The sequence below is a fragment of the Enhydra lutris genome, unplaced genomic scaffold (genome assembly GCF_002288905.1).
Source record: "Enhydra lutris kenyoni isolate GAN:26980312 unplaced genomic scaffold, ASM228890v2 scaffoldscaffold3, whole genome shotgun sequence".
In the NCBI taxonomy this organism is placed as follows: Eukaryota; Metazoa; Chordata; class Mammalia; order Carnivora; family Mustelidae; genus Enhydra; species Enhydra lutris.
The window spans coordinates 70,753,956-70,780,089 of NW_019154087.1; the positions used below are offsets into that span (position 1 = coordinate 70,753,956).

Genomic DNA, 26,134 nt, shown 5'->3' on the forward strand with positions numbered 1-26,134 from the left:
AGAATAAAGGGGTGCTGTTTGCTTTTTAACAGATAAAAAGTGTGCTTACGAATGCCGCTCTGTGCCCAGCACTGGGCCAGGTGCTTCACAGATGCTCTAGATGCAGCCCCCACCTAGAGTTTGCCATCGGGCATTGGGCTAATATCCATCTCCTTGAAACAGAAAGATGTTGGTGTTCAAGCTCTATCACTATTGCTCTTTGATCCAACTTTCATTTATTGATTTAAAAAAATTTTTTTTTTTTAATTTAGGGGAGCCTGGGTGGCTCAGTCATTAAGCATTTGCCTTCAGCTCAGGTCATGATCCCAGGGTCGTGGGATAGAGCCCTGCATCGGGCTCCCTGCTCATCAGGGAGTCTGCTTCTCCCTCTCCCATTCCCCCTGCTTGTGTTAACTGCTCTTGCTGTCTCTCTCTCTCCGCTGCCAAATAAATAAATAAATAAAATCTTTAAAAAATTAATGTATTTGGGAGAGAGAGAGAGCACACGAGTAAGGGGAGAGGCAGAGGGAGAGGGAGAAGCCGTAGTGATGGAGAGGCGTAACTGACATCATGCGTTCATGAGCTGAACTTAACCGTGCTTCTGGGAGGCCCAGGAGCTCTCTTCTGTGCGGGGCCTGATGGTGCCGTGTCCCGTCACTCAAGCTGCTTCCAAGGTCTTCTTGCCCTTGCCTGAGCCTCGTCTTTCCTCATTTCTCTGACTCACTTTGGCATGACCCCTCTCGAGGTTCCCCGGGCTCAGCTCTTCACCCGTGTGATTGGGAAACACCTCAGGCAGATGGCATCGTTCGAGGAGGAGCAAGGACAGGGAGGAAAACCTGACCATTTGGGGATTGCTGTTCTGCACGTTGCGTTTTCCTTTATGGAGAGGATCCTAGGAGAAGCATGCGGTGGAGTGGAAAGAATTTGAGGCCTGCACTTCTTGACAACTTGTCTTCACAGAGCTGGGGATCAGGAGCCCTTGATTCTGGAAGAGACTCTGCTGTGTGTTCATTAGCTCAGGCAGGTTGCCCTGAAATCCTGTCTTGGTTTTTTGTTCATCATCCGAAGGACCTGGATCAGACTTTCTTGCTTGATAGGGTTGCAGGAAGGATTCAGTGGGATGATGCATTTGAGGTTACGTGGGCCGGGGGGGGTCGGCCCTAAAGCCTAGTTTTGCATTTTGACAGTGAAAACTTTTTATCGTGATGCCTGGACCCTGAAGTATTTGAAGGTACCTTTGTTTTGTAGCGATTGACCTCAGCAATCCCGTCCACATTTCGTCATCTATACGCCTCGCCTGCTTTCATCGAGATTTGATCAAAGGGGTCAGCGCTTTTTTTTTTTTTTTTTTGGGCCATTATGGTAGCACATCTTCTCCATCACCCAAATTTCTGTTCTTGCTGGAAGCATTTCAGTCTGTTATTGGAGAACTCCCCGGCCCCAGGAAACATAATTTCCACCTTTCTTTGGAAAAGGAGGATTTGCTTTGCTGAATTTCATATCCTGCTTAGTGGGAAATTTAAGATACCTGATCATTCTCTCCCTTGTATTCTACAAAAAGGCCCATTTATTTAGTTAGGAAAAAGATGCTTTCATTTTATTTTATTCTTTAAAAGATTTTATGTATTTATTTGACAGAGAGAGAGGCAGCGAGAGAGGGAACACAAGGAGGGGGAGTAGGAGAGGGAGAAGCAGACTCCCCGCTGAGCAGGGAGCCCTATGTGGGCTCTATCCCGGGACCCTGGGATTGCGATCTGAGCCGAATGCAGACGCTTAATGACTGAGCCAACCAGGTGCCCGAAAAAGTTACTTTTAAATAATGGCTGGCTGCAAGGACAGGTAAAATTTGACCACCAAAATCTTTGTTCCTGGGGGCTGGATGATGGTACAACACCTGACTGGGAGCTCCAGGTGAGGCCCGTGTGTGGGACTTAGGGATTGTTTATTGCTTGTCTCTTCATTTTGCCGCAGGGAGACCAAAGCCCAGGAGGTGGGTGACCTCAGGGATGGGACGGAGACGGCTGCTGAGCCCTGTCTCCCATGGGACATATTTCTCTCTGTATTAGCCTGTCTTAGGTGCATTTTCGGTCACTATCAGCAGCGAGTGCTGGCAGAAGTTCCCTCTCTGTCCTCACAAAGAGAAACTTTTCCACCATGCAAAGCTCATCTCTACCAAAAACTTCCTTTCTAGAGACTAGCTGGAAAAGGTATCATTCCTCTTTGTGGTAAAACTGGGATTTTCATTAAATGGCGAGGCCTCTTCGCCTTAGAAAGACGGACAGGAAAAGCTGATAAAAAGGAAATAGATTCTCTTCTTTAGAGGGACAGAAAGTTTTCTATTCAACGATATTCCTGCTGCCTTTGGCTGGAGTGAATAGGCATATGACTTTCATGTCTCAGTTCTGAGAGTCAGATGATCCCGAGACCGTGTTCTGCGCGTTTGTTTCTGTGACATAAAGCCCCGATTTCCATTGTCTCCTTGCCAGTTAAAGGTGGCCTCTAGCGACCGTTTGGTTCTCCATCCATGGGAGTGCCAGAAAAATGCCATTTTTCTGATTGTGTTCCCTCTTCATGGATAGGCTTGACCCTTGCCTTTTCTCATTCTCTGTCCTGAAGGCAGTTTGCATAAAAACCTGCCTATCCGTTCTGCTTGTTCCGAGGAATTTCATCCAGAAGAGATGCTGAGTGACAAAGTCTCATTGGATCAGGCTTCCTTCCTTCTTTCTTGCCTTCATTATTTATATGTCGGTTTGCACAAACTATATCAACTCTCTAAATGTGTGTGTGTGTGTGTGGTGTGTAGTTGATGCGCTATAAAACTTAGTCTTTTCAAGTGTACAATTCAGTGGCTTTCAGGATATTCATAGAATTGTGCAACCAACACTACCATCTGATGTCAGAACATTCTTGCCACCCCCAAAAGAAACTCCATACCAATTAGCAGCTACCCCCCACCCGCAGCTAACGCCAGACACTCAGCCACTCTCTGGTTCTGTGGATTGGGATATTTTGCATAAACGGAATCACATAACATGTGGCCTTTTGTGTCTGGCTTCTTGTGTTTAGCAGAACGTTTTCAAGGCTCGTGCCTGTCATAGTGTGAATCCGCCCTTCATTCTTTTTAATGGCTGAAAAATGAATAGTGTGTTGTAGAGATAGACTGTGTTTTGCTTATCCATCGACTGGTTGATGGCATTTGGGTTGTTTCTACTCTGCGGCTGTTGTGAATGATATAATGCTCATTGGTGGACAGAATTTGTGTCTGCACATATGTTTTCATTTGTCTCGGGTATCTATCCAAGAGAGGGAGTGCTGGGGTTTATGCTAATTCTATCTTTAACTTTCCGAGGACCTGCCAAACTTCGCCAGTGGCACCATTTTCCGTTCCCACCGGCAGTGTAGGAAGCCTCCAATTTCTCCATACCCTTGCCAACACTTGTTATTGTCTGTTGTTTTGATCACAGCCATCCGGGGAGTGGGGGGCGGGGATGGGGGGATGGGGGTATGTCATTGTGGTTTGACTCTCAGGCTTTATTTTGAGGCCAGTCTGCTTGTTCACTGGCTCTTAGTCACACTTACCTTGATCTGTGATGTGAGAGCTTGGTTTTGAGTTTGCTTTCCTAGCCCTGCAAGCAGGCATCTGATGTGACAAGGACAGGGGTGCTCACCTCCGTAGGACAGAAGACCTGAAATCAGGCCTACTCCAGGAAGGCAGGGTTCACTGTCCTGGTTGGCTGCCATATCTGTCTCTGCCCCCTCTAGACTGGTTCTTGTCTCCCCCATGGCCCAGAGTGAGTCCTGTTTTTGCTGCCCTTTGTGACTATCCTTCATTCTGCTTTACGGTGGGGTGGGCAGGTCATTGCCCTGTGCCAGGGAGGGAACTTGACAGAAGCTCTTTAGCCTGCCAGGGAACTCCTGGCTGAGTACCGGAAATCTCCCGGGCCAGTCCATCATTCCTGCCTCAAATGGGCACCAACTGCCTGCACCCCCCCAACGCCATAGGCCAGATAATTACCTTCTGCACTGATAGTTACAGAGGCCTTTACACGCAGCTGCTCTCTCCTGGTACCCTCCTTTCCACACTGTAAGATACACAGGGCGGGAAACGGCCCCCCGCTTCCCAGGAGGGAAAGGCAGAACAGAGAGGTTAAGTGACTTGCCCAAGGCCACCCAGCTCATACAAGGCCAGATGCAGACTCAGGTCCTGGTCATCTGGTGGCATGTTGCTGGGCCTCTGTCACCAGGCGAGGGGACGTCAGGCACGTGAACATGGTTTCAGGACGTGCGCTGGATTTCAGGTGGCGTCATCATTTGCTTTCTGGGTGTTTCTGGTATAACGGCGATGAGCACCTGCCGCATCTGAGAACTGACGGTGTTGTGCTGGGCGGCTGGGGCTGCATTCATGTGGGCTGCTGGAGGACGATAACAAGGATGTGGTCACTTCAACGAAGTTAATTAGCGCTGTGGTTTCCCCTAAGAAAACCCTGTTCATTCATCCGTTCAGCTGATGTTTGTTACGCCACATGGTAGGTACCCGTCTAGGCATTAGAGCTGCAGCTATGGTCCCTGTTCTCCAGAAATTTGCAGGCTACTGGGGAGAACAACTAATGAAAGCTTACCCTATAACACAGTAATCCCTACACTAAGGTTCAGGGGCAACTGAGAAGAAATCTTTAAAATCTGCCTGAGAGGATCAGGGGAGACTTCTGCCCAGGCTTGAAGGCAGGTTGGATTTCACCCTAGAGCTCTCAGATTGTGGGGCGGACGGCAGGAGGAGGCATCCAGCCAAATGAGAGGCTTGCATAAATGGATTGAGGTATGTGGGATCTGGTAAATAAGAGTCTGGAATGCTTTAGAATTTACAAGTCAATCAGTATTTTTGGGTATTAAAAAAAAAAAATGAAAAAGAAGAGTTTTTAGCCTAACAGGCATAGGAAGAGTCTAGAAGGACGGGGAGTGGGGAGTGGAGGCTGGTGGGGAAGGGTACACTGTAGAGAGCATCCTGTTGGTTGTTGCCGCTCATCTCTATGGTCAAAGGAGAGCCCCCGCCACCTGTTTGGTTTTTTTTTTTTTCCCCTGCTCCTCTCCAGGTTCTGTTCCCTTCTATCCCGTCCTGTCACAGGCAATGTTGAGGGACCCCAGGTTCTAGAGAGTCGGTGCCCGGAGGGCAGAACCAGGGCATTGACAGGAAATCCCCTTTGTGCAAGGACGGCCTTAGGCGCAGGGCAGGTCCTGGGGCCGTGTGATGGTGATGGAGAGGCAGGTTCCGGATTTGCCCAGATGGTGTTTGAGTTCTGCCTTCACTGCATACCAGTTGGGCAAGTTCTCCTCATTGCTCTGAGCCACAGTTTGCTATTTCTTCCTTTCTTCCTTTTTAATTAATTTCTTTTGAAATGGCCCGCATGCATACGCAACTGAAAGTTTATTGTTTTGATCAGCATACAGCTCAGTGGCATTGCGTACGTTCCCGCTGTTGTGCAACTGTCACCACCGCCCATCTCCAGAACTTATCTTCCCAGCATGAAACTCTACCCTCGTTAAACACTAACTCCACGGTCCCCTTCCCCACAGCCCCCAACAACTGCTATGCTACTTTCTGTCTCGATGAATTTGACTCTGAATTGTGGAATTGTATTTGTCATTTTTTGTGACTGGCTTATTGCACTCAGCGTAATGTCCTCGAGGTCCGTCCATCTTGGTGCATGTGTCAGAATCCCCTTCCTTTTGAAGATGGGGTGATACTCCATTGTATGGATATACCATATTTTTCAATCTACTCATCTGCCGACGGGCATCTGTTGGGTTGTTTCCACCTTTTGGCTATTTATTGTGAGCAGTCTTCTATGAGCAGATAATCTGTTGCAGTCCTTTTAATCCTTTGGGATATATACCCAGAAGTGCAGATGCTGAGTCATACGGCAATTCTTAGCCACATCTCTCTGATACGTAATATGAGGTTTCAAGGTTACTGTGCATCTTAAATTTGATAGATTACACAAACTGCTGAACATACACTAGGCACGTAATAAATGTTAATCCCTTCCTTTCCGAAGGGCCCCTTCCAAACTCCTGAAAGATGTACCCTCTAAAACAAAAGGACTTTAAACTCTTTTGGTGAAAAATACCGCTTCAAAGATACCTGGCTGGCTTAGTTGATAGAGCATGTGAATCTTGATCTCGGGGTTGTGAGTTCGAGCCCCATGTTGGGCATAGAGTTTACTTAAAAAATAAGTAAATAAAAATTAATGTTCTTTGCTGTTCTCATGCATTTAAAAAAAATACCTCTTCAGGGTAGTGACTGGTCCCTTCTAAGTGAAGAGAATGGAACATAATAATTTGATGCCTCTGGGTTTTTATTAGGATCTATGTTAAAGCACTGTCCTGCCCTCAGAGAATTGGGCTTTTAACAACTCCCACAAATGGTTTCTAGCTGTTGGGAATATTTATCTCCATTTCATCATTTTCCTGCCTCCTCCCTTCCTGTCCCTCTTAGTGCTGTTAGCGTATCTGACTGGGGTTACCACCCTCCTGCATTTAAGCTCATGTTTCAAGTCTCCCTGCTACTTGGAGACCAAATGACCGAGATCCTCACTGTTGTATGAAGGTAGAAAGAGACAGGTGCTGAAGGAAATTCTGTAATCACACTTCTCTGAGAGCAGTTTGTTTTGATTTGGATAGTGAGGTGTCATTGCATCTTGGAAATTATGCCAGGGAGGAAGTGAAAGCCAGATGAGTACTCTGTCACATCTGAAGGCCAAGTGGACAGCTTCCCTCTGGATAATCTCAGAAGGTTTCTCTCAGGAGGGGAAATGGGCCCAGCTGGGGAAAGGAGAGGTGAATGTATGCGTGAGAGAATGTATCTCCCTCCTCTGGAGAGAGTCAGAGGAAGCACAGAGCTGGGAAATCAGCTGCTGGCTGCCCACTGGGCTCCGTGGCCGCTGTGCTTCGGCACTCCTTCTCTACAGGACCCAGGAAAAGTCTGACATCTGACCATCTCCATTCTAATCCTCTCCCGGTCAAGTCATACTTTTCTAGGAAATATTAGCATTGTCTTCATTTGGTCTGTTATTATCCAGTATCTTATTTGTTTCTCAGAGGCATTTGTTCATTTTGTAAAGTGTGTAGGAGCTGCTCTCTTCTCTTTGCTTTGAACTTTAATTTTGCATCAGGTCTCTGGGCCGTGATACTTGGGCAGGAGTCCTAGTGCTGACCCAGTCATACTTCAGTGTCTGCCTCTCTGCTGAGTAAGAGACCAGAATGCCAATTATTATCTTTGTTACTTACATCATTTCTGGAAGTCCTAGCCAATGTAATAAGACGAGAAAAATAAGCAGGAAAAATATTAGAAAGGAAAACTAAAATGGTTGTTATTTGTTAGATGGTCTTAAACATTCAAAAGAATTGACTGAAGGAAATACTGGATTTAAGAAGAAAGTTTATTAAGATGACCAGTTTAAAAATATGTATTCAAAATTAACAGCTTTCTTTTATGCCAGATATAACCAATTGAAAAATATAATTTAAAAATCTTATTCACGGGCACCTGGGTGGCTCAGTGGGTTAAGCCGCTGCCTTCGGCTCAGGTCATGATCTCAGGGTCCTGGGATCGAGTCCCGCATCGGGCTGTCTGCTCAGCAGGGAGCCTGCTTCCCTCTCTCTCTCTCTCTCTCTCTCTGCCTGCCTCTCTGTCTACTTGTGATCTCTCTCTGTCAAATAAATAAATAAAATCTTTAAAAAAAAATAAAAAAAAATAAAAATCCTATTCACAATAGCTATGCAAAATAGAAAATAACTGGAAATTTTAAGAATACATTCTTATATTAAGAGAGAGGAATTAATAAAAAAAATACTATGTTAATGAATAGAAAGACCTAATACTATAAAGAAGCAAGTTCTTTAGGGATTAATCTACAAATTTAGTGTGATTCCAAGCAAAACCTCAAAAGTTATTTTTGTTTTTTGACTCTTGACTGAATGATTCTAAGGTTCAGGTGAAAGAATCATCAGACAGTAAAAGCCAAGAAAATATTTTAAAAGAAAATAATGAAATGGGTAGGAAGCCATGTGTAATGGGATATTTAAAAAACCATTAAAAATGTCATAATTAAAGTGATATGGCATTAGCTCCAGAAGAGATGTCTATATTGATGAGAAGAAGTAGAAAATGCATAAGTGGAACTGTGTCTAAGTATTTAGTGTTTGAAATAAAGAACATTTCAAGCTCATGGTGAAATGATGGCACATTATGCTGGCATAGTTAGCCATTTGAAAAACAAAGAAAGATAAATTCCTTACCTTACATCCTATATCCAAATACCTTTTAGATGGGTTAAGTTAAATTTAAACAACAAAGTCAAAAGAGAATGAGAAGAGAATACAGATGAAGTGTCCTATAATTTAGATATTTTATCAGAGGTAGAATCAGAAAAGACAGAGACACTTGACAACATAGAAATGAAAGACATCGGGGCACCTGGGTGGCTCAGTCGCAGGGCATGTGCCTTCAGCTCAGGTCATGATCTCAGGGTCCTGGGATCAAGTCCCGTATCAGGCTCCCTGCTCAGCTGGAAACCTGCGTCTCCCTCTCCCACTCCCCCTGCTTGTGTTCCCTCTCTTGTTGTGTCTCTCACTGTCAAATAAATAAATAAAATCTTAAAAAAAAAAAAGAAATGAAAGACATTGTCAGAATAAAATAAATAAAAGGAATACCAAAAGTAGGAAATTAGATTTGCAAAATATGATAAGGGATTGATGCATTTAAAATACGAAATCTTACCACTTCAATAAAAAGATGAACACCAAGAAAAACTAAAGGATTTGAACGTGGTATTCACAAAAGGAGAAATAATTCTACCATTAAACTTGTGAAAAAATACTCAACTGAATGAGTAATACAAAATACAAATTAAAATAATAATGAGCTAAATTTTTGTCTCCTAACTGTTCAAATACTGAAAAGAATTGTAATTCCTTGTTAATGTGAAATGGGCACTCTGAAACTGTTGCTAGGTGCTCACATTGGTATGGCCTTTAGAAGGGCAGTAAGACAAATATCTAACAAGAGCCTTGACAATGTATAAGCAGAAGGTATTCATACCGTGTGACTCCGAATTACCGATGTGCAACATTTCCCTCTAAGGATGTTCATTGTGACATTGATGATGAGAAAAAAATTAAAAACAGGCCAAATGAGCAAAATAGGTGATTGGTTAAGTAAATGATGGCCATCTGTAGGAAAAGGTAGTATGTAGTCATTAAAAACCATTGCGGACGGGGTGCCTGGGTGGCTCAGTGGGTTAAGCCTCTGCCTTCAGCTCAGGTCATGATCCCAGAGTCCTGGGATCGAGCCCCCGCATTGGGCTCCCTGCTCAGCGGGGAGCCTGCTTCCTCTCTCTCTCTGCCTGCCTCTCTGCCTACTGTGATCTTTCTCTGTCAAATAAATAAATAAAATCTTAAAAAAAAAATAAAAACCATCGTGGAAAATACATATTCATATGAATATGTTCATAGTATATTGATAGAAGAAAGCAGACCATGAACAATATGTCCAATTTCATACAATTTTTTTAAAAAAGAACTTTAGTGAAATATAATTTACATATTGTAAAATTAAGATACCACTTCTGTAAAGAATATATAAGTGGGTATGTAAGTGGGTAGGAAAAGAGATTAGGTAGAGTATATCAGTATGTGTTTTCTTTGGATGATGGACTAACAGAGAATTTTGGGTTTTTCCTAAATTCTCTTGTTTTCCAGGTTTTTGGCATTTAAATACTTTTTCACTTAAAGGAATTTTATAAAAAGAGAAGTTTCCTTGGAACTCTCCTTTGCATCTGCTTATTATCTCTTACCCCTGCCGTTCGTGGGAAGGAAGAGAACATAATGTGAGGAAGTGTTTGAATTTTATGTACAGTGGCAGTGGCTAGTGTTTGTGAACTTTCAACTACCCACAGAGTTGTGAGGTTTAATGAAAGGCTCTCTGCGGGCGCCTGGGTGGCTCAGTCGCTTGAGCATCTGACTCTTGATTTGGGCTTAAGTCGTGATCTCAGGGTCGTGAGATCCAGCCCTGTGTCCGGCTTCACTCTGATTGTGGAGTTTGCTTGGGATTCTCTCTCTCCCTCTTCCTCTGTCCCTCCCCCACCACCCCGCTCGTGTGCACACATGCTCTCTTTCTCTCTCCCTCTGTGTCTCTTCTCTTAAAAAAAAAAAAAAAAAAAAGACTCCCTGAACAACTGGTTCCCTTATCAGGCTTGAACCTCATTGTCCAGATACATTGGCTGTTATTCAGAGTCTTATTAATCAACTGTGGTAAAAAGACCCATTGAACGGTTAGCCCTCAGCCTGAGATGGAGAGCACATGATGGTACAATGACCATGGTTCAGGCTCCAGAGATGTTATGCTATGTTTTTGAATTGGGTCCAGGTTCCTTGGAGGAAAACACCCGTCAATTATGTTGGCTCTAGATAGGACCCAGTCAACATATGACATCACCAGCTCTTCCTTCCCTGCCCAACTTTCTTTGGAGGGGATGCAAGGAGGACAGTTGTGCAACATTGGAATAAACAGAATAGGTACCAGGCTCCTCACGCTTTTGTTTCTGGGTTGAGCTCCAATCTAAGAGCTGATCTGTTCTTTTCCAGATACAGGGAGACTGTCACAGCAGCTGGTAGATTAGCAGCTCGTTAGCTAATTAGAGTCCTGTGTACACGTCAGTTCTTATTTGAACTAGGTGCTCTTGTCTTTTTTTGTATTATTTGGTGTGTGTCCATGAATGATGTCCTGAAATACGGTGGGTGTGAACACCACATCTTTTATTTCAGACCCTATTTCTGCACAAAGATGACTGCAATCAGGGTTTGTCTGATTAGCTACTTAAATAGGAATGTAAACACAGCCATGTTTCTTTAATTTGCTTCCTGTTTTTTCCTGTTGTTGACCTTGACCTTGGGTCTTTGGCTGTAGCACTGGACACAGTACTACCCATTATTATGTATGTGAGTATTTGGATTTCTGTTGGGCTCTAATTAGGAAGTTACAGGTCCTCGAATTTATAGTTGGATTCCCTTTCCAATGAGGGACCATCAGGAAGGAAAACGGAGACAAACCCACTCTTCACGTGGAAGCCTTGCAGTATGACTTTTATTTTTTTCGTGATGTTCCACACAGCCCTGTAATCTCTTATTTTTGGCAAGCCATTCCTGAATCTGTGGTCCGGTAGCCCCGGGCAACCAAAAGCTGAGACAAACAGAGGAAGTGTCATTACTCACATGTTTCCGCGGCCACCTCATCTGGGCCCAGCGCTGCCAGCTGCTGCCCCTCTCTCGAGCTGGAGCTCCTTGGCGCGGAGTCGGACCAGGCCCCACAGGCAGACCCTGCAGGTTGTTGTGCTCTGACCCCCGAGGGTCCCTGTTGCTTCTTACTTTCCTGCACCCTTTCTGTAATTTGTTTGCAGCCTGGATTTTATTTTATGGCAGACTTTGTGGTGGAAACAGGGAAGTCTCTGTTTCCTTAAAGCAGCCCAACGGCCCCAGGAGGTAGAGGGAACTCACCTCCTTCCCCGCAGCCCTTGTCACGCTCACACAGGCATGCACACGCACACCCATGCACACACGGATGCACGCGCACACACACATGCGCACGGACATACTCTTGCATCATCAAGCCAGCGTCCAGGATATTGTGTGTTGTAAACAGAGCCCATGGAAGCGGGTGTGCTCAGGAAATCTGCAGACCCTCGAGCAGCCTTTGCTAGGAACTCTTAGGAAGCTCACCTCCAGCTAGGTCCTCTCTTACCCCAAGGGGACCCGGCAAAACTAGATCCTGGATCCCAGCCTGTGGTGCCCATATCCCTGGAGGTATTTGAAAATATGGATCGTTTCAGTGTTTTAAAAGCTGGCTGGAGACTTAACTGAAGTGATGTCTCCAGGGTAGACCCAGGTTTCTTTGCTTGTGATTGGAATTACAGGGACTCTGTTAATGGTTTGTGTTTTCTGTTCTGATTGGGTCGTTTTTCTTGCGTTTGACTCATAATAAAATGGGATGAATTTATTCATTCCTAATACATTCCATTTGATAGGAAGATTGTTTCCATCCTAGTATACAGGGTTTAGGGAAGGGTTGAGGAGGGAGGTTCCCTGAGAGGTGAAAAGTCTACACTTACGTTGCTTAAAAGAGGGTCTCTGATTCTTCCTGCACTAGCATTTACTGTGTTTGGTTTTATAGCCAGTGCCTACTCGCCGCATCAACAGGACAGATTTGTTTTGCTTCTCTTGGTCTTACTCTGTTTTATGCAAAAGACTTAAAGTTCCATGCCTTTCTTATGGCCTGGGAGCCAGGCCTCCTCCTTTCAGTAAGTCCTTTATCCTGTCCCTTCCCATATCCTGTTACTCCTCGTGGGGTTTCTACCTGAGCCGACCCAGCGGAGCCATTCCCCTGCCCCCTGGTCCACCAGCAGCACTGGCGAATACCCTGGCCTCCTAGATTCTCCACCCCCAAGATGCTTTAGGCCCTGGGCCCTTTGTGTGATACCTCTCAGTAAAATGGAACACTTAGGGAAGGCCGACTTCATGCCAGAAATTGGTTCAAGCGGCCTTTTATCCTCAAGACAATCCCATTTTGCTTTTAAGTTAACAAATGCTTATGTAAGACCTTTTGCGCAAGTAGTGTCCTAAGCCTTTTATAATTGCCATTTCATAACAACCTTGTGAGGGGTGCCATTAAAATGTCCATTTTACAGGCAAGGAAACTGAGGCCCAGAGAGGGAAAAGGTTGCCAGGGTTATGCAGGTCATGGATGGATGATAGAGCTGGGGTGCCGGTTCAGGCAGTCTTACTACGGAGTTCATGCTTTTAACCCCTCCTAGGAAGAAGCCACTGTTGCTGTTCTTATTTTGCAAATGGGAAACTGAGGCACTTTTTTTTTTTTTTTTTTTAAAGTAGTTTGCCTAAGGTCCTAGAACCTAGTAGGTGGCAGGGCTGGGGATTCAACCCACTTCCTGTGGGTTTTTTTTTTTTTTTTTTTTCTTTTTTTTTTTTTTTTTTTAAATTTTTTTTTTATTTGAGAGAGAGACCATGAGCAGGCAGAGGGAGAAGCCTCCCCGCTGAGCAGGGAGTCCGATGTGGGGCTTGATCCCAGGACCCTGGGATCCCGACCTGAGCCCAAGGCAGAGGCTTAACTGACTGAGCCACCCAGGCACCCCTGCCTGTGAGCTTTCATCACATCATGTTTCCAGCACGTTCAGTATGGACACTTAGAGCATCAGAGACTGTTCCCACACGACACTATTTCCCGGTTCTCTGGCATTTCCTTCACGAGCGAGAGCCCAGCTTTGCAGATGGTGGTGCTGAGGCCCAGGGGTCTGAGCAGGGCGTTTGAGAGCCAGCACACTGTGGGGCCTGTGAAGCCCGGTAGGGAGGAGTCACTCCCCAGGACATCATGATGCTCCGAGGAATTCCAGGCTCAAACTGCTAGCCTGAAGTCAACTTTGTGGTTCTTCCACCGGTGCATGGATAGGAGTTGCCATAAACCTGGCTTTTCTTCAGACTCCAAATGCCTGTCTAATTACAGGAAACAGAACCCTCTCTTGCTGTTAGCCAATGATTTCAACATCTCTTGGAGGAATGCTCGATGGATCTGAAGTTTGAAGCTTTGCACTCTAACGAATTTGGCTGGGATTTTCACCTTTGGCTCTCCTCGCCCTCTCCCCAGGCCACGATTTCATCATCGTGCTTTGGGGATGGCACTTCCTCTTGAATCTGTCTTCCTGTGAACATACATGGACCTGAGACAAAGCTTAGCCTCCTTGAGCGCCTGGGCCCTCTCCAGCTCACATACTGGATGCTTGGCAAGGCAGCCTTAGTGGGAACCGTCTTTGGGCTCCTTCAACAAAGCTGGGAGAGGAGTTGAGGGGCTACCAGAGCTAAGATGGTGGACGTGGCCATTTAATCAGGTTCTTGTTAAATAGTCAGTAAGTCCTTTGTACAGCTGGTTGGTCTGGTCTCTCGTGTATTACTCCGTTCCCGATTTGGTCTTGGAAGGTGGCCATGTATCAAATAGAGAAGATGGCATAGCCCAGTGAAAAGAGCTTTGTTTCTTACCCCCTTAAATAGTAAGCAAATGAAACGAAAACACCAGCATCGGCTGGGGTGACATCCTGACGTCTTGCTGGTGGCAGCCTGAAGGGGTGACGCTTTTGGAATGCAGCATGGTCGTCTGTATTAAGAACCCTCGTTCATCCAAGCTCTAGGACCTTCTCCAGAGAAAAGCACCTAGAAGAGGGGAGAGGTATTTGTGTGAATGTGCTCCCGAGAACGTTATGTAACACAGGAAAACCAGAAGCAGTGTACAGGGTCAGCAGAGGGGGACGGTTTAGAAAGTTATAGGACATTCCTCCCAAAACAGCTTTTAGAAAAAATGGAATTACGAAGACTGTAAGGCAACATGGTATTAAGGAAAAAGTAAGTGTGCCCTGTCGTTACTCCATATAAAATAGATGCAAAAGACAGATCTGGAAGATGATCGAGAGAAAGATTCATGGCTACTATGAGGATGGTGGGATTATAGGTAGTATTTTCTCATATATAAATAGATTATAGGTAGTATTTTCTCATATATATATATATATATATATATATGAAAGGATTTATAAAGGCAACAGCGTATAGAGTTTGGCTTCAGACCTAGGGTTAATTCTGGTATTGCTTATCTCATGTATCTTTAGCGACTCTTGAAACTTCCCTGGGACTCCGATTTCCTCATCAGTAAAAAGACAGAACAGTTTCTAAGCATCCTGGATCTGAACCTCATTCTTGCCACTGATTCCTCTTCATGGAGAATCTGCCAGACTGGCCTCGGTCAGTAAGACAGACTCCCGAGCACTCAGGAGCCTCACTGCGCACCCGCAGTTGAAGGCCTTTGAACGTCCTTGGTGGTTAAACAGTGCACCTACGATTTGTTCTCACCATTCTTGGGTTGGTGGGACCTTTTCCGTGGACACTGAGCAGCCCAGGCACATCGTTTCTGAGTGAATCGAGAGCAGACTACCAAGTCCTACCCCAGAGACTGGTGTTGAAGTGAACCCGTCCTGGGGAAGTGACTTGCTTCTCTCGCCCCCCAAGCCCCCTGGTCGGCTCTGCCGGGCCCTTCCCTGGGAAGACGGCGCCCATGACGCCTGCAGATGGGCTCCCAGACTCTCCCGGTCCCGCCATGTCTGCTCTTGCCCAGTCAGGGAGAGGAATTCTGCCCATGGTGCGGTTTGTCACTCTGAAAGGATTTACACGTTATAAAGGACCCTTCATCGTCACACACAGCTTTCATTAGCCTGGCCTTTGATCTTGCGGGCCATGTGCTCGTTAAGCCCATGTGCAGCCTATGCCAAACCTCAGAGAAAAGGGTCTTACGAGGTGCGGACATTTTTGACAAGCTTTTTGTCTGACATCCCAAATTGACTGTCACCGGCTCGCATTGGCCATTTCCTCCTCTGTCCACTCAGTGAAGGTCATTAGCTGCTCACGTAAGTGAACCTGCAGTTGTTTTCGACGGTGGGAGATAGCCCAGGTTTGAAGAGTTGAGGTGAGTGGTATTCCTAGAAATGGCAAGAAGGGTGCGGTTCGTAAAGGCTGTAATGCAAGGGCCGGGGGGGTTGGACTCCTGCTCTGTGAGTTTGTGTCTCCTTGACTGTGGGCAAGTCTCCTGGCCACGGTTCCTTTGTGACGCCAGCATCAGAAATGTGTCTGCCTCGCTAGTGTAAGCATCCCAGTGGGTTAAAGGCCTGTGCTAGCACTTTGTGAATCATTGAAAAGCGGTACCCACGTGAGGCGGATACTCTTGCCATCAGATAAATGCAGACAGTGGTATGAAGTTCTAACATGGGTCCATTGTCCCATTCCCGTTGAGAAATGCTTCTGGAGGGGTGGATATATTTCTCTATTGGGGGCAGCTCTGCTAATGCTGGTGTTCAGTTGTGAACATGGTGGAAAGCTCAGGTTGTCTGTCTAGGATCGTCTTTAGAATGAGAAATAATGCTGGGTTTGGAAGCTGGGCCTTCTCTGCCCTGCTTCCCACCTCTCCTTTCCCACCTTCAGCCTCCAGCTCTAGCTCCTGGACTCGCAGTCATCTTCCAGCAGTCTGGAAGGAATGGCACTCTCATTCTGGCGGGCGCAGGCCCCAAGAAGAGAAATGGGTGGGCAGGAGGCGTGGACTGCAGGGGGGGAACCCCTGGTGCCCACCCCCAGCTTCTAGATGGGCGGCTCCCTTCACGCGGCAGAAGCCAGCCCCAGCAGGTGCTCTAGCCTGTGGGGCTCCCCTGCTTCCAGCTGCGGATCCTGGGATTTGCCCAGTCCGCATATCCATCATCTGTTGAATGCTGAGCCCAAGACACACAGCAGAAGACTGCAGGAAGCAGAGGACGGAGGAGGAGGGAGATCAGGAGGGAGGAAAGAGAGGACATGGCCGGGGGCAAGGAGAGCAGAAAAGAGACAAGAGCAAGAAATAAGAGGCCCTGTGCAGGCCAGCTAGAGGAAAGGGCCTGCGATTCTGCTGCTCAGCTCCCCGCCGCAGGACCTTTGGAATAAATGACAGACATGTAAGTGGAATTTAATGAAGTCAGACAGAGCTCCCGGTGAGATCAGCATTGAAGACAGTGGGGACCAAAGAGGGGCCAGGGGACAGTTACTCCGAGAAGCAGAGGCAGACATGCGGAGTGCTGTCCAGAAGCTGGGGCGGGTGTGGGCGGCAGGGTGCTGTGGGCAGCCGTGCCAAGGCTGCGGAGGGCGGTGGTGGTCCCCAGGGGAGGGAAGAATTGAGAGCTTGTTGGGGGGGTGTCCGCGCAGTAGAGCCAAGGGTGCAGTGGGCCGAGAGTGAGGGACAAAGCGGGACATCCACAGCACTCCACTCTTTGCAGAGCGTGGTGGGAAGGGCAGGGTGGGGGGTGTGGGGGGAGCCTGAGGACCAAGCAGAATCACTTCTTCCTTGGACTCTTGAATGTCTTTTTTTTGCTATTGTTGTTCCCAGACTAGATTTTCAACATTTTAGGGGTATGGTTTGTATCTTCTACCTCTTCGTTTTGCTCCAAAGCTGACTGATCGCCAGGTCACGTCGGAGGCTGTTTGCTTGTTTTATAAATACATTTCACTGGGTCGTGCTTCAGCTCTTAGTCCCTCCAGATTCTGGCTTAATGATTCTAGCAGTGATCACTGGATGCGGAGCAGTTTGTCCTGGCTCAGCTTGCTTGGTAGGACTGTACTTGTTTAGCTTTTGCTGCAAGATTCCATTAAACAAAGTTTGGCAAAGAGAGAAATAAGGGGATTACACAGGTGCCTCCAAGATCGAGCAGTTAGGAGCCCGAGTTAATATCCCTGGACTTGCTACGCTAATTATACAGTTTTCTGCTTATTGAATTAATTGAGCTACATGCTGTAGTTATAAAATATAAAGGGATAAGGCTCCATTTCATGTCTCAGTGACCCACCCCTCCCCGCTCTTTTAGGTGTAGAGGCTCTGGAGTCAGACTTCCTGGGCTCACATTCCACCTCAGCCAGTCAGCAGTGGTAACAGCTATGGCCACGTTACTGACCACTTTCCAGAGTTCTCCCAAGGGCCTTGCTTGGCCGTGGCACTGGGGGTATCAATGTTGCAGGTCTTTTCTACGCATCTCTGCCTTTTAAGTAATACGAGGGGGTTACTTAACCCCCCTGTGCTCAGCTTCTCCTCTCTAGCTAGACAGTGGGGCCCACGCTGGCTGCAGCCTTAGCGGGCCGAGGTCGGGGTGAAATGAGATAATCCACGAAAGATGCATGACATTGCAGCAGACATAGGAAGTGTTCGATAAGAATAATTGTTACTGTTCCTCCCGTTGTGAAGTGTGTGAATTACACTTCTGTTAAAGGTAGTCACTGAGGTGGGTCCTCTTGCCAACATTCAGGAGGGCTGGGGTGTAACACCCAGCCGCGGGGAGTCTGTGTGGCAGATGGCCAGGAAAGCTGTGTGCTCTGAGAGCTTTCCCAGGGAGTGCTAGGGAGCCTTGGACTGGAGTGTTCAATCACAGAGCCCCATGGCTGGGCCTCTTTGGAGGAAGAGGTTCCTCCGTGCTCCGTTTCTAGAGTCGGCCAGGGACCTTTCTTTCCAGAGGCATGTGTGACCTTTGGTCTCTCCTCTGCTTATTGAGCACCTTCTGTATGCCAGTGCTCCCACTTGATGCTCTGGGGGACCCAGGGAAGAGGATATGCTCCTATCAGAATAGCACTTTGTTGTTAACTAATACTGCCTTACCGAGCATTCACAAAGATGCTATGAGATGTGCGTGGTCACTGGTTTGTAGAGGAGAAATCAGGCACAAGCATTTGAGGTATTTCCAGATCTTCAGAATAATGCTTTGCTGGAGAAGTAGTATATTTACGCAAGGCAAGTAGGTAGCCCCATAACCGTGTGCTTTGGAGGCACCCAAACTACCTCTCAGAGAGGTTTATGTGTGGCAATTTTCTTTATAAAGGAGTGTAACTGTCTCCCTCCTGGTGTTTCCTTTTTTCCCCTTCTTCCTGGTGTTTCTTGAGCACGGCTCTATAGCTGGCATCCTTCTAAGGAGTTCCCAGGCTAGCTCGTTTCCACCTTGCCGAAACCCTGTGGATTAGGTACTAGTGCTAGCTCCATTTCCTCTACTACCGCTCCTCCAGGAGCCCCCAATGTCCCAAGGACAGGTGCTTTTTCTTCCCTTCCTGCTTTTTTCCAGAACAAAATCATGTTACTCTAACTGGCAGGCGGGGGGCTCCCGAAGGCTCTTATCTCTCCACGAAAAAAAGCTGTTCTCTGCTGAGTAGGTCACCCAGCATTTTGCTGACTAAGTAGGTGGCAGCTCAATGCCCCACTAATGAACCATCATCTCCCTGATGATTTGCTTTTAATTCAACTCTGCTGATTCTGTCTAGGACGGGAACAGGAGAGGCAGACGCACAGATGGCTAAGTGCAGGGACTAGAGAGTGAGGCAGGGAGGATCCTGGAATGGGAGGCAGGAGATGGGCAGTTCTGATAGATTCAGTGCCACAGGGAGTGCGAGGTGGTACGTGTACTAAATGGAGCTTCTAGAACTTCTGCCCTCCGTGTATCATGTGTGAGGCTTCAGAGAGGCTGGGGCCAGTGGGGGACCCAGCAGTTCTGTCTGCCTCTTTCTCCCACTCCATCTGCTTCTCTCCAGGAAACTTTTGGGATGGAGTTCCTGCTGAGCCACTTCAATTCCTGAGCAGGGACCACGATGATGACTTTTTTGGCACCTCTGTGTCTTCAGTTATGCTGGGTCCCTTGAGAGCTGGTCATAGACACCACCTGCTGGCCTTCTAAACACTTGGGGTCTTGGATTTTGTCAAGGAGGGGGTCCTGGTGGAGGACCTCCACTGGGTGGAGGGTCCAAGGATCTCTCACAACTGCCTGTGAAACAGTAGTTACCTCAAAGTTTAAAGTTAAAGACATAGGGGGCACCTGGGTGGCTCAGTGGGTTAAGCCTTTGCCTTTAGCTCAGGTCATGATCTCAGGGTCCTGGGATCGAGTCCTGCATTGGGCTCTCTGCTCAGCGGGGAGCCTGTGTCCCCACCCCCTCTCTCTGCCTACTTGTGATCTCTCTCTGTCAAATAAAGAAAATCTTTAAAAAACAAACAAACAACAACAAAAAAAATAGGGTCTTCTGAATCCTGCAAACTTCAGAGGAGTTCTCTCTTTGAATTTTCAAGGAGGAGCTTATATATTTTGCATTCAGCACCTTGCCAATATCCTCTAAATATAAAAATAGGGTAGTACAAGCACTCAGGGCAATAAAGAAGAATGCAGGGCTGACGCCTGCGTCAGCATGGATGGACCTCTAGAACGTGATGTTGAGCAAAAGAAACCACACACTGACGAGCGCATGCTTTGTGATTACATTTACATGAATGTCCAGCTGGGGCAAATCTACAGAGACAGAGGGTGGGCTTATCCCAGGGGAATGAAAACTCGGTGTGTGCCAGACATTTTGCCAGGTGCTTTCATACAGGCTTCCTTTAACCTGCGGCAGCCCTCCCAGTAGGTCGTTTCAGGCCCACGTTTTACTCGTGAAGAAATGGAGTTCCCAAAGAGTAGACGTAGCCGGGCAGAGCCACAGCCACACCCGGCTTGCTGACCCCAGGGTCATTCTCTTTCCTGCATGGCGGAGGGCTGGGTTGAGGAGCTTTCTCTCACCTCTTACGTGAGGGGGAAGGTCAGCAGCAAGGCAGGAGCCAGGCTCTTGCAGGGACAGATAGCTTAGGAAAATCACCAGAGGGAAGGCCTGTGAGTTCTGGACAAATCCTCTGCAGGCTTGTGTCTTCAGTGGGGAATCTCTGCTCCCTCCGGAAGCGAAGATGACATTCTGCCCTGTTCCCTGCAGCAGCTTTTCCCTGGAGAGAGCTCCTATGGAAAGAGAACTGTGGGAAAACACGAGGAAGCTTTTCGCGGCCACGTTACTTGAGTGCTGTTAGTTCTTAGCGGAAGCATGTGAATTTCCCTGGAGCCCTCAGCTTTGTCTGTGTCCCGAGTTTGCATGAGTTTGTCACTCTGGGAGCTGTTTTTGGACACGGAGGGAAGCCATCATATTACAGCCACAGGGAACCTGATGTGGTTTGTAAATGATAATGCTGGTGGGTCATAGAACGGGACCCTCAGGGTAAAATGGGCAGGAGTGAATTCAGGTGGTAGGAGGAGGAAATGGGAAAAGATCTGCACTCGGTGATGTTCAGACTGGTTCAAGGCACACAGACCCGCTCCAAGAGAGATGACTACAAATGGGAATTCTCAGCCCAGACCTACAGAATCTGAAACTCTGGGGGTGATGTCCAGAAACCTGTGTTTTCATAAGCTCTCAAGAGAATTCTTAAACACACTCAAGTTTGAGTAGCTTAGCACCAGACGACCTTATATATACTTGAGGTTGAACAGGAAAATCTGGCCGAGTTCCTGGAAGGGCACCTCCTTCTGTGCTCGGCCCGATCTTGCTGGGAGGAGTGCGAGCTGGAAGGGAGCATTCATTCATTCATCAGAAACGTTCATCAAGCACTTCCTCTATCCAGGCACTCAGTCCCTGCGCTGAGGGAGTTTACATCCTAGTGGGGGAGTCAGATAGCAAACCACGGTAGTGGGGACAGGGGCAGAAATGACTGCTGATGGGGATGTGATCCTGGGATAGTGATGACGAGGCAAAGATGCCCAAGTAAGAGCCAGGGGACTGGGGTTTCCAGAGCGAGAACTGCTGGTGCAGAGGCCCAGAGGTGGGAGGGGTCAGGCAGGTCAAGGAATGAAAACAGCTGGGGGCTGATGGTAGAGAGCAGGGCTCGGGGCAGAGTACCACAGTGAGATGAGACCCAGTCCACGGGATGAATGGAGGGGATTTGAAGCTGGATTCTCAAGGTGGCGGACTGCTACCAGAAAATTCATCAGCAGAATGACAGGATCTGGGGAAAGACTTAAGAAGATCCATCTGGGAGCTTATGCAGAGTGGTGTGGTGGGACAGGCGACGAAGCCAGCAAATGACTAGGGAGATTCTGTGATGGCCACAAAGTCGTATTTTCTTCTCCTCCCCCCCCTTCTCTCCCCCCCGACTCCCCCTTTCTTCTTCTGGCATTGTGTGGGGGGCACAGTTTAGGAAAATTGGAACTGTTTTGTCAGGGTTTCTATGTTAGCATTGTACAGATGGAACCAACTCGCATTCCCAGTGCACGACATCCTCATTGTTTTCATTAGATAATTCTGTATGTGATACAATACCAGCGGTGCGTGGACCCATTTAATTACATATACTATTGCTTATTAAGAAAGCATTTCATCAAAAGAAGATTCAGCTTAGAGGCCCACATTTTTGAGACCTATAAAACCAAGCTCAGTGGATTACTGTTCAGCAGCATCTGCAAGATTTGATCCGTTTCAGAAATTCGAGCTCACTAGCATTGCCGGGCTGGCATTTTTTTTTAGTGGAGAACTGCTTCCTTGGGTGTAGACAATCTAATATTTTATTTAGAAGAATGATTCATTGCTTTAGGTGTGTGGAGTCCTGGGTTTTATATTCTTTGTTGCATAAGTTTGGTTTGACCTTGGACCAGCCTTTTTGCTTCATATTTTAGTGTCTCTGTGTAGAAGATGGGGAGTAATTGTTCTGGTAAACCACTTGTCATCAGAGTAACCGGGTCAGAGCCCTCTGAGATTTAGAGATACTGTACCTCTGCAAAGGTCTTGTGGCAGAAGGGAGCAGGAACTGAAAGGTAGCCCCCGTGGTTGGAGAGCAAAGTGCAAGGTGGAGATAATCCAGAGTGATGTTGCAGACGTAGGCAAGGGCCAAGCTGGGCAGAATCTTTTGGCCCTTGCTGGGGACACGATTCCCTATCTTAAGAGCAAGGGGAGATTGTTGGAGGATTTAAATAAGTGAATGACAGAAGATCAGTAGATATGCTGTTTCATCCAGTCCTCCTAAGAAATGTGTGTGGCCGTTCATATCCCCATTTGAAACAGTCCAGAAACTTAGGTTGCTGGAGATTAAGCCGCTTATCCAAGAGCACGTACTGGTAGGCGTTGGAGCCAGAGATCAACTCGGGTCAGCTGGAGTCTGAAGTCCCCTGTCCTCCATCTCCTCCTAACTCAATACCAATATAACAATGACCACCATTTTAAAAGATGCTTTGAGCTCTTAAGACGAAAGATCTCCCTTAAATTACAAAGTGGTATTATGCGGCAGAAATATGAGCGGCATAGAGAGATTGGATATGCCGGGAAACTTTAAAAGCCCCAGTCTGCATGGCTGTGGTCCAGCATCTTCAAGTTCCTTGCCGTCTGGTGGGGACGTCTCACTGGCAGCTATCAACACACGAAAAGGGCTGGCAGCTCTGGCCGGCCATTTGACACTGCCATTGTCCATAAGGACTCATTGTCCGTGAAATGTGTCCGAGGTACGTGCTTTCAGGGCCTTTGAGCTGGGTGATCAGATCTGGGCAGTGCCTGCGTGGTTTCACCAGGGTAATCACGCACACCATGCCAAGTTTCTGCTTTCTTCCTCTCGGGGAGTCTGCTGTTTTCAGGTGATTCTTAGAAGCTGGTTATAGAGATCACCATCTCGATTTTGAACCCAAGGAGCCTTGTTCAAGGTTGCAACGGGAAAGCAGCTGCCGACATTGGCCCTCGAGACTTCTGTTGGTGACGACCGGTGTCTCTTCTTTTCTAGTTGACCATGTCGTGCCTGAGCCCGGGACAAGCCTGCTGGCAGCCTTCGACCAGTGGAGGGAATGGGCTGACAGCAAGTCGTGCTGTGACTACTCTCTGCACGTGGATATCACTGAATGGCATAAGGGCATCCAGGAGGAGATGGAGGCCCTGGTGAAGGACCACGGTAGGTTGTGCTGAGCAGTGGGCTCTGGGGAGAGTCCCCCTTCGGTGCCTGAGCTGGTGCAGCTCTGTGAGGGATTGCTCTGTGAATCTTGCTAGCAGATCCCTTCTGTGCCTCACCTCCTCATCTGCCAAGAGAGAGGGTTGGGCTGAGCTAGGGCCCACTGGAGGTGACCATACCCAGTGCAGTAGCAGAAGCTTCCGTGGACATGAGAACTTGAGCCTCACCATGACGACTGGTTCTTATGGAACAGCTGCTCACCGCTTACTGGCTTGAGGGAACTGCACCCAGCCAGGTTGCAGAGTTGAGGCCAAGGATTTGGGCAGTCATGTGGCAGGGGCCCAGGACACTGAGTGGGGGACTCAGGCAAGCTCGTTGTACAGACCCATAAGAACCAGGGTAGATTTGAGGGTGAGGAGGCTCTGGGACAACCTGAACAGTCTTTCTTTCTTTCTTTCTTTTTTAAAAAAAGATTTATTTATGTATCTTAGAGGAAGTGAGAGTGGCAGGAGGAGGGGTAGAAGGCAAGAGAGAATGTCAAGTGGACTCCCCTCGGAGCGCGGAGCCCGATGCAGGGCTTGATCTCATGACCCTGAGATCATGACCTGAGCCAAAACCAAGACTCAGCCATGTAACTACCTGAGCCACCCAGGTCTCCAAGTTCTTTTTTATTCCATAGGACTATTTTAGGGAGTAGGATTCCAGAGGTTAGGCCCTGGAAGATTCACGGGGAGGCTGGAGGAATGGGAACTACCTCAAGGTACCTCTGGGACTGTTTTGTCCAAAGGAACCTTGGGAGTTGGGGTGTTATCGCCAAGTCCCATGATCTGCTGGGGCCCTCTTGAGCTTGGCTATAGGCTAGACTCCTGGGGTGACATGTTGACCTCACTGGATCTTAACTGTCAGGGATGCACCTGTTGCTCTCAGGTTCCAAGACTTATAAGCTCAGAAGTACCATGAGCTGTGAGTAAAATAGTAGGAGGGAAATCTCCAGGCACAGGTATGGTAGGTATCCATAGACATAAACATAAAGGTATGGTAGGTATCCATAGACAGAAAACATCCAGAATGAAAGTCTGGACTCCTATGATCTTGGGGAATTAAATTTTAAAGTCTCAATTTAAAAAAAATCTCTCACATGAGAGTATTGGACTAGATATCCTAAGATTCTTTCTGGTATGAAGATCCTACCTAAAAGAAAATAGGTCACCCTTGACCTTTCTTATTTTTGAGAATACTGAGGCTCCGGGGGGTTTAACTTTCCATACTGAAAGAAATTGACTTCAGATCAGCCAGGAGGGTTACCATAGCAACTGTTGCCTGGCAGGAGAGAAAGGCTGGGATGTCCCAAGCCATTGAACCTGGGGCAGCGTCCAGCACCCCAGGTGGTGTGAATTAAGCTCCAGGACTAGGTTGTCAGTGTGGTGGCTTATGTTTGTGATGGATGTGGGGCAGGGATGTCTGGTCTGGTGCCTCGGTGACAAGGACTCTGAAATGCCAGGGTGAGAATTGCGACATGGGCTTGTTGGACCCTTTCTTACTTAAAAGGTTTCTAAAAAATCAGCTTGGAGTAGTTTATTTACCAAAGATGAGGCATTTATTACAGTCCTTCATCCCCCCGAATCTTCTCATTTGTGTTCTTAAAGTCCCAACAGTTGAGGGCAGCTTTTATTTTTCAATTTTTAAAATTGTGGTAAAATACAGCATAACCTAAATTTTACCATCTGAGTTACTTTTAAATGTATAGTCCAGTGGGCAATCATTATACTTTCCATCCCCAGAACTTTTAATCTTTCCAAACAGGAACTCCACACCTGTTAAACACAAACCCCAACCCCTCACCCCCGCCCCCTCCTCTAGCCCCTGGTAAAGCCCAGTTCTCTGTCTCTGTAAGTTTGACATATTAATGGAGTCCTGCATGTCTGTCCTTTAATGACCGGCACATTTTCCTTCACATCGTGTCCTCAGGGTTCATCCATGTGACAGGATTTCCGTCCTGTTGTATGGCTGTATGACATTTCGTGTATCCATTCATCTGTCAGTGGACACTTCTGCCCTTTGGCTGTTGTGAGTAACAGCGCTGTGTATCTGGATGGGTATACAAAGTGAGCAACTTCCAGTTTCAATAAACTTAGAGAAGAACTGTCAGGATACTAAAAACCACTTTTGCATCCCAGTCTTATTTTTTCTTGTTTTTTGTTTTTACCAATTCTTTATGTTTTACCTCATGTGCTTTATCCTTGTTTCTCTGCTCTCTCTCTCTCCTGTCCTTCCTCTCTTTGTCTCTCTCTCTATACACATATGCACTGTATCATATCTTTCTTACTTGCTTCCGGATTATTTGGTTTATGCATTAAAGTCACATTTCCACCTCTATTTTGTCTATCCACTAGGGGTAAATTCCTTCCTCGTGTACATGGCTTTCAAGGATCGCTTCCAGCTAACTGATTCCCAGGTAAGGAAAGTTGGCTTTCTGCCCAAGCTCATGGGCATTTAATACATCGGGGCCAATGCTGTTGTCTTGGAAGCTGCTTCCAGTGTATGTATGTCCCTTAGCTTCGTGGGAATGACTAGTGGATGAGGGCCCTGGGGTAACTTTACCTTTAGGGAGGGTATGACCCCAGTGTCCTGGCCGCCCCCCAGGACTGGTGTTCCACCAGGCTCTGGAGTAGGCCTTGGAGCTTCCTCTTTGGGACAACATGGCCCAGAGGTGTCCTCCATGAGCCTCGCCTACTCCCCGTCCTTTAGGTCATGCTGCCTCTTGATTCCTGAGTGGTCCTGCTCTGC

The 26,134-nt window shown here is 47.2% G+C and overlaps 1 protein-coding gene across 2 annotated transcripts in view; it reads left to right on the forward strand.

Annotated features, from left to right (window-relative positions):
• Window positions 1–26,134, forward strand: part of LOC111153851 (dihydropyrimidinase like 2) — a 118,276-nt gene that overhangs the window by 67,246 nt on the left and 24,896 nt on the right. For both annotated transcript variants that reach the window (XM_022513121.1, XM_022513129.1), the window contains exons 4-5: window positions 23,186–23,350; window positions 25,741–25,802. In XM_022513121.1, the coding sequence (XP_022368829.1) occupies window positions 23,186–23,350; window positions 25,741–25,802 (227 nt within the window). The remainder of the gene's footprint in view (window positions 1–23,185; window positions 23,351–25,740; window positions 25,803–26,134) is intronic.